The 8,990-nt window shown below is 37.6% G+C and overlaps 1 protein-coding gene across 1 annotated transcript; it reads left to right on the top strand.

The window, feature by feature from the left end:
* Positions 1-2,968: 2,968 nt before the first annotated feature.
* Positions 2,969-8,276, top strand: LOC108666441 (protein mono-ADP-ribosyltransferase PARP12-like). The gene is made up of 7 exons (XM_047879629.1): positions 2,969-3,128; positions 3,309-3,601; positions 5,206-5,213; positions 5,577-6,763; positions 6,858-6,945; positions 7,601-7,705; positions 8,159-8,276. Exons 1-7 carry the CDS (start codon positions 2,969-2,971, stop codon positions 8,274-8,276), a joined length of 1,959 nt encoding a protein of 652 aa, XP_047735585.1.
* The last annotated feature ends 714 nt before the right edge of the window (positions 8,277-8,990 follow it).

An 8,990-nucleotide genomic window follows, 5' to 3' on the forward strand; every position in this document is an offset into this window, starting at 1 on the left:
TCATCTCATGAACTTAAAGAGGCACGAAAACATTTTTTAAAATCATGCAATGCGGCAAATTCTGGTATTGAAATAATGGGAAATACTCGTTAGAAGCGATGTAGAAATATCTGAACTGGACAGTTCAAGTCGACCATCAACTGATCATGGACAAGCCGACGTGGATAGCAAGTTTGTAGGCATCGAACTGATGATCTTCGTTACGATTATAAGGCAAGAATTAATGGGACTTTGATGTTAGATTCTGTAAATGCAGTCGGTAGTTCAACATCAGATCCCTATAGGGATAACTGATTACAAAAATTGTTCAGGCAAATGGAGCTGATTTTAAGAAATGAATTGAGGTCGATCATCCATAGACGTGTGGTTTAATCGGAGTAATTTGTTTCGGTTTATATTTAGAAGTCTTGAAGCTTGACTAATTCCTATCGTGGATGTCTCCTGATGCGGTCGGCGAGTGTTAATACGAAATTAAGCAAATTAAATAAATAAATAAATGAATTTGTAACTACCTGTTCATAAATGTTGTGCTTTATCCGAAATATTCCAACGCGGTACCGTATCATGCGGAACTTATGTTGTACGAAAATTTTGAATACCTAATTTCGCAGGTGAAGTTAGGTTAGCTAGACGAGATACCTTTATTGAAGGTTCTGAATGTCAATCCGCATTTGCTGACCGATCTTGAGCATTTAATAAATCATATACAAAAAATTTAATGTTCACAAATGTGATATTGAAAAAACGTGACGAAGCTGCATGTTTTCTAAATTAATATCTACAATACAGGCGATGAAATTATAATGATTGTAGTGTGATAGAGCGTGCCTCAGCGATGTCTCAGTACTTACTCTGCAATGAGTTATCTAAGCATTTTCTGTGAATTAATTTTCTTCTTTTTGTATCTGTTCAGGTTGTTATAAACACTGACACTTGAGTCGCGACAGTAATTATGTCGATAGCCACCAGTAAGAACCATTAATTCTTCAACCAAATTGGATCATAAATTTCATGTAAAAAGTCAACATCTTTGCTTCTGGGATATATCATAAAAATATGGCATCTTATTTTTCTGATCATGTATTATTTTTCACGTCAGAACGGCGAGTCAAGCGCAGTGATAATTTTTGTGTCATGTGACGGACGTTAGTGAGTCATTACTCAATATAATTTGTATCATAATAATATTATTAATGTTAATTGAGTTGATGTTTGAAGTTTCCTGCCGTTCTGCTGACGGTCGAACATTTTCTGGTTAAACGAACGGTTGTTCCTGAAGTACAGGGGCCATACTTTCAAAACTCGCTAAGTAAACGTAAGTACTTACGCTCTATTTTCTTGTCTATGATTGGTGGATTTTGCATGAAAGGCCGTCAATGATTGGCTGATGAACTTACGATCTCTTAATTTTTTTGAAAGTATAGGCCCTGGTAGTTTGTGCTGTACACGGGGACAGTAGACGCGTCCAGTACAACTTACAAGTACTAGCCATCACGATTTACTGTACTATTAGCCTCGTTAGTTCTACTGGTCACGGAAGACGTCAGTAACCCATATACACGAGGCGGGTAGTTAGATAATTAGTGGCAGTTGTACTGTATTTGAAAGTCTTCGTGGCCGCCACTACTATCCCGCTGTATAAGCATTCGGAAACTGTTAATGACGACAGTGAAGTAAATCTCCTCTTGCCAATTAGCACCAAGAATACTAGAATAATAACTTACCTTATATATCCGAACCTGGTTTTTCATCGCACTACAAATATATAAATATTATTTAGTATTTTGTAACCATATACTTTTCCGTTTTCGGGCTCAAACGAAAAATTCTTTTGCAATTCAATAGCTCATAATTCCCAAAACTCTGAACTCAATTGCATGAAATATATAAAGTAATTATATAATTACTATTCATATAAGTAATTATCAACAATACGACGCGATAGGAATTATTGCGTATTATTGCGACATTTCGCTTTTGATTTAAACGCAAATACGCAACGTTAGCGCAGCTCTCCAGCTCCCAATTCGCACAATTCTGAACGGGTCTGCATGAAATTCATAACATACGTAATTATGAGCGATATCTCGCGATTGAAATTATTACAAATCAGTACAACATTTATATTTTGATTAAAACTAAATAGAAAAAATAAAGTTAGGTTAGGTAGGGCAGATCATTGGGATGAAATTATAATTGGCCGAACCTAATCAATCTTAACCTAACCTGTCTTGATTTAACCGATCTAATTTTTAGAATATTCAGTTTAAAAAATAAATATTGATAAAATATGTGGTAATTCCAATGGCTGCGATCTTCTAACAATTAATTATGTTCTTAATTTCTTGCAGATACGTTCAGAATTGTTGACATGACAAGTTGTTGAGTTGGGTTTTACATTGAGGCCGTGGGGGAGTTCGGCGAAAAGGTATATCAACGAGGTGAAAACCACAGGGCGACACACAGAATTTGTTCATTCCGTGGACAACCGCCGTCGAGTGAGCACTCCCGTGTCTCTTAGTGTTGCGTTCGCTGGGTGTTCGTGTTATAACATCGATCTTTCTATTCCTTCTGAGGCTTCAAAACAATACATCTCAAATTTACTTTATACCATATCTACCGCATTGTAGTAACAAGCTGTGGTTGATTTTAGCTGTGGTCTAACCTCCAAACCCAATTAACCAGACCCGTGAGACGGGTTGAGGAGATCCCCTCACGCAGATTCAGTTCCTTGAGTGTATTGGAAAGCAAAGAAGACGATGATGAATTTCCCAGCGACGAATACGAGTGGCTCTTCTGCGATGAAAACAACCAGTGGATAAAGTATGGCCAAATTAGTTCTGGAAATGACGCAAATTGTATTCCATTCCAAGGTTCTGATGACATCGAAAAGCATTACAAGACCCAGCCTGGCCAGGCGATGACAATAAAGAGCCGGCAGCATACTTACGAGTTGAGCCTAACGACCATGACGCAAACTAACGTGAAAACCAAAGTTAAGCGACCCATGAGGCGTGTAGCCAAAAATTCTGGCGGTACCAGCGGTAGTGTTGCGGTGTCCATGCAAGTGGCGTACGAATGGTATTTCAAGGAGGACGATGGGTCGTGGGTTAAGTTTGGCTCCAAAGGTAATTCCGACATTACAAGTATCATCGAAGACCGTTACCGGTCTAACCCATCATCCTGGTTGAACTTTTCTGTAAAAAACAAGTCGTATTTTTTGGATTTCTCAAAAATGACTCAAACTACCATCGGGAGTGGCAAAGCTCGAAAGATATTCCGACGCAAACATCTGGTATCCATGGCAGGAGTTGCTTCCAGTTCATCGTCCTATAACTGTGGATCAACAGAGGTGTTCACTCAAAACCTCTATGAACAAACATGTTCTACTACTTGTCTTGAAGTAAACCATGCTGAATACGCCAAAGTTCACGCTCTTCTCAGGGCCGAAATTCCAAACTGCTACATCAGAAGCCTCTATAAGGTCACCAACCCATACTTTAGAGCAATTTTTGATATTAGGAAGGCTCATCTACAGCGTAAATATCCAGGCGTTGTTTATAGAGAAGAAGATCTCTTCTACGCGACAAGCTCCATCAAAGTCAGTGCAATACTTGAAGAGAATATTGACTGGAGAATTCATGAAACCATTATTGGACATGTGATTTCAAGAGGGGCTCATTTTACCAAAAAGTAAGTGTTGCTGAATTTATTGAAGTCCAAACAGTTTGTGAATTCAATCTGGGCTTCCTTATCGTTGATGTACGATATTACCACCTCTAATGCACCCACAGGTTACATTTTGACAGTATTTATTTGTAGGTACTTTCTCATCTTAACCTAATCCACTTAAACGATTTACCAAGAAGTCTTCCACCATTTAATAATGCAGTGGCCATTAGTTTGATACAAAAAATTTCAACATTACAATTAGAATTCCTGATTGTAATTCTAATTACAAATCCACTATTCTTCCTAATTCTACAATTTGAGCCGAGATTCACAAATTCTCCAACAGGCTCATCTACTACTCATGAGTGTAGCTCGTTGTAGCGTATAGCAAGTTAAACTTGAAGGTGAACGTTATAATTTAAATTATGCTGGTTTTGAAAAAAATTGTGAACAGATTTTCAAATGAGAATTAATATGCGATTGGTTGTTCGCTGTTTGGTTATCTCGTGATATCGGGGCAAGAGTATCATACAATGTAAGTATAGTGAACGTTATCTCCGCCTGTTATCTAAAGCGCCGTCTTCATCTCCATGTGCATTGGTTAGAGGATGTTCAATAAATACACTTTTTGCAAATATGACATCTGTGTGCTTACAGAATATAATTTAATTTACTATATTTTTCAATTGATAAGAGACGATTTGCCTTTTTATCGTTTCCAGCCGCACGATTTCACATTCTCAATTTTTCTAACCTAACAAACCGAACGCAGAAATTGCAGAAAAATATGTACTCGGTGAGTACTTAAAATTTTATTTTATTGAACATTAATGAAATCAATCACCATAAATAATAATAATAAACAATCAATAATTTTATTTCAAACCTTTAGTTTAAAATTGTTTATGAATAATTAATCAACGTTTACAGGGCTTTGAATATAGGATGTCTTTGTGCTCCAAGATGAACATGGACTTTACATTGGAATGGCAACAACCCTTGCAAAATTATTTTTAATATGACCACCAAAAATTTATATCTCAGTTGACGTATAAAGCGAATTTAATGCAAAAATGCATATGATTATTTTTATTCCAACCATTGCGCCATATTCATTTCAGTGAGGGTTGAGTACATTTTTTCATAAATCAATAGTTTCTCCATTTACCTGTAACTAACTTCAGGATATTAATCATTATACATCTATATAAATGAAATATGTTGTGTTTTTCAATTATATTATTAATAGAAAATCATCACGAACGTTTGTATCCTGGGTTGATAAGAATGATCGCTCAGTCTCTGTTGAGCTGTCGACAACTGAGGTTAGCCATTTGGCTGTCGCATGGTTTAAAATTTACTATTTTACCTTGTCGGAACACTTATATTTCAGTTATTTCAGGTTAAGTTTTATCTGGTGATTAACATTATTCGTGACGTATTACGGTATTTCTGAGGTACAATCTTCATGGTTACAAGAGACACCAGTTATTGTTTACGTGAGTTACAGTTGACTTCGTTTTTTGTATGCAGCATGGGAAGTGACTCTTAAGAAGGCGGTGTAAAGAGCGAGTGACGAGATAGTGATAAACCATTTAGATCTGATAAAAATATCTTATCTAGGGCTTTAAATAATTCGTGCATTACAAAGACTAAAATCTCTGGTTCCTTTAGCGCTCGTCACTCATGAATCAGTTCTTATATTGGCCTCCATGCCTCGCTACAGTTAGCAATCTTCCATCTGACTCGCCAGTTAGTCATTAAACGATTTTATTGATATCAACCCATGAACGAATTCCTGCATTGAAACGTCCTTTAACGTTATTGGTCGGAAAGGTTTTATATATTTATAAGATTTATATTCTTTATCTAACTCGTGACCTGACGACTTGCCTGATTTGCAGACCTTCTCATGTCAGCGTGAGCATCTCACTATGTGGACTTGAAGTTCTATTTCTACTAAACAAAATGGGGAGTTCAAACGGAAAAGAATTGCCGGCCTCTCCGCTTGATATTTGTGAAGACTTTCTGACGAATTCATGCACGAATAATAAGGAGACGTGCACCAAAGTTCACACAAAATTCCCGTTCCTCTGGCAAATCGAGATGGAGGAAAACTGGCATAACTTTCCTGAACTCCACAACAAGGAACTTGAGCGGGAGTTTAGAGTTCCTGAATCTGATGGTGTCCAACTCCCTGCCGTCCACCCGATAAACAATGAGCAATATTCCGTCACCAATAATGTTTGGTACGCAGATTTCGAGAAGATGACGGTTGACGGCGATGGCCAACACTTCAAGATAAGACGTTTGTCGACTGAATCAAGTGCCGCAAAGAAAACCACTTTCAGTACCGACTACGGATGGTTCTTCAAAGACAATCTATGTCAGTGGATACTTTACGGACATGTTGGGCTGCCTGAGCAGAAAAACGATTCAAATTCTTACGCTCACATACCAATGTCGTCATCAGACGATATCGAGCAGCAGTTTTCGGTGAAGGGCTTGAAAACTTTCTCAACTTGTAGTGCCGCATACGCGTACAAGCTAGATTTAGAGAAAATGACCCAAACTAACCAAGAAACTGAGACCACCCGACCCTTGAGACGACGTCCCAAAGCTGGGACACTTAATCCTGGTTTAGGTCCCGTTGGAGATTATACCCCTTCACCAATGGGAACTTCTGACGTGACTGGTGGGGCGACTGGTTCATCATCTAATCCAGGCACAACCAATCTATTCACTGAAATCCCCTTTGGACAAACGAGTAACGCGACACCCCTTGGAGCAAACCACGCTGAGTACAAAAAAGTTCTAAAACTCTTGAAACCTACCTTGCCTAACTGTAACCTCAGCAGCATATTCAAAATCCGCAACCTTTACCTAGAAACCGTGTTTAAAAACAGGAAGATTTACCTACAAAGTCAATATCCAAGTGTTAAGTACAAGGAAGAATACCTCTTCCATGGTACAAAACCTGCTAACGTCGAAGCCATCCTTGAAGAAAACATCGATTGGAGACTTCATGGATCCAACGTAGGACAAATCCACGGAAGAGGAGCTTATTTCTCAAACAAGTACGAAGATTCAAGTCTTAATACTTAATGACTGTTTTTGTGAACGTATGAAAAATTTTATAGTGATCACAATTTCTCAATTGTGATCACTCATGCTTATCATTTAAGGCCAAAGCGGCCCAGTGGTTATAGCTCAGAGTATCAGGATTGGAGCAGAGAAGTGCAGGTTCGATTCCAGCTACGTGCGAAAGTTCTGGTCAGAATTGGCAAGCAGGCCGGGCGGTTAAGCAAAGCAAAAGTGGAGCAGTGAGTTGCATGTTCGAGACCGCAAAATCTGCGATGTTCTGCGATGTTAAGAATCGACGACTGGCCTACGGCATAATAAATGCTGAAATCACTATATTATTTACAATAATTTCGTTTTCAGACGTTACTTGGCAGTTCTCGCTTGTGTGACGTCAGTATTTTAACATGGTTTATGCATAAAAAATTTATAATAATTAAGGAATGCCTCACGATAATCCTGCGTAGAGCAAAAACTTTGAAACTCCAAAAGTTCCTGCCGTGAGGTGATCATGCAGATAAGAACACCACGATTGAAGCAGTGAGCTGCCGGCCTCCAGCTATAGGTGTGAAATTTCCGGGTAACATAGGTTAGGTGGCATACTGTTATAGGAGTTCACGCAAACAGTCAAGTCTGGTTTATGAAATTTACGATTCAGTTTTCTTACTCCAGTTCGTATGAACGCGTTCGCAGTTGCACCCTAGCCCTAGAAGGGATTTATTGTTGAAATAATTTAATATCTTGTACTAGCATTTGGAAAAATGCTAATACGACTTAAGCAAACACTAAGACATAAATTTTTCAACATTTTACCCGTCGTTTTAATTAGATTTCTCCGCCTCTCCAGCGCAAAAACATCCCGCTGCTACGGGGAGGTCATCTTCGTTTGCAAGGTTCTTGTTGGTCTCACCGCCCGCGGCGACTCTTTTACCGTCAAGCCTCCGAAAGACGGGTACGCTTACATAGCGGCCAAAGGACGAAAAATTGTTGAAATACTTTTCTGCTGCTTTGTGGAATCTTTTTGTGTTATACTTTGTGTAATCTTTTTGTGTAATACTTTATGTAATACTTTGTGTAACACTTTGTGTAATGCTCTGTATAATCTTTTTGTGTAGTACTTTGTTTAATATTTTGTGTCATATTTTTGTGCTTCTGCAAGATTATAATTGAAAATTACGTGTACTTTGATAGGATACAAGATATATTCAAGTGATGTGCACTCAAAGCAAGGTGAATTACTTCAAATACTAATATTGGGCTTCGTAAAAAGAAGATATTATTTTTCAGCTTCAAAAAGTAGCAAAACTACCATCCCCTCATGACAAAATGCCATCCTAAGCTGAATGATGATACAAGTCATATTAAGTCATATTATTATCTTTATTTATCATGTTTTATTTTACAGATCCAATCGGCTTGTTGACACAACAGTTGATGATGTTGCCAACCCGACCATCTTCGTCAAGTATGATACTCAGGAGTACTACCCTGAGTACTACATTGAAGTTGAATTCAAGGTATAAATTTTTACATATAAAACTAATTTTCAATGAGATTACCTGTTCATTAAGAGCATTGTCGATACTGAACTTTTATTTTATTTATTTAATCGCATGAGGCGATCAAAGATGAAAGTTCATGCCAATTAAAGCGCAGATTTATTGACGTTCCCTAGTTTCAAATTATTATTCATTAAGTTTCGCTTTAGGGAAGTTTATTGACATACTATTAGTTTCTAGGTGTGAACAAATGCAATTTGTTCGTGACCACCCGTCAGCTAGGTAAGGTATTGAGTTCTTCCGTCATGTTGAAGACGGTTTCATGTAAGTATTAGTTGGGTATTTCATGGACGATTTTGCTGAATTAAATTTTTTTTTAGATATCAACCCTAGGAAGACTGCGAGTTAGTTTCTAGAGAGAAATTTATTTTATTAAAGCATAGCGGTGAATGTACTGACATCAAAAAGTTTCAATTGAAACAGGAAATAAAGGCTCTATTATAGTCGCTAGGTATGGTCTTTACAAATCGAATGATATCTTTTTCATTGCTGTAGCTTGAATACTGTAGGATTTATAAAGTTCTTACGATGGCTTTTGTTGGATATTGTAATTGTTCAAGGGAGCCAAATATGGTTACATGAGGCAGCGAACCACCTTTTTTTAAACTATATTTTTGATGGAGTTTTAATTGATACGAGGTGGTTCTTTGTTTTGTTTAAAGTTACAACTAATGAGGG

The sequence above is a fragment of the Hyalella azteca genome, unplaced genomic scaffold (assembly GCF_000764305.2).
Source record: "Hyalella azteca isolate HAZT.00-mixed unplaced genomic scaffold, Hazt_2.0.2 contig3482, whole genome shotgun sequence".
Lineage (NCBI taxonomy): Eukaryota > Metazoa > Arthropoda > Malacostraca > Amphipoda > Hyalellidae > Hyalella > Hyalella azteca.

Coding starts and splice junctions, on each gene's coding strand:
- LOC108666441 (XM_047879629.1), top strand. CDS start 2,969: ATGACGCAAACTAACGTGAAAACCAAAGTTAAGCGACCCATGAGGCGT. Junction 6,764..6,857: donor AAACAAGTACGAAGATTCAA/GTCTTAATACTT, acceptor TTATCATTTAAG/GCCAAAGCGGCCCAGTGGTT. Junction 6,946..7,600: donor AGCTACGTGCGAAAGTTCTG/GTCAGAATTGGC, acceptor CCGCCTCTCCAG/CGCAAAAACATCCCGCTGCT.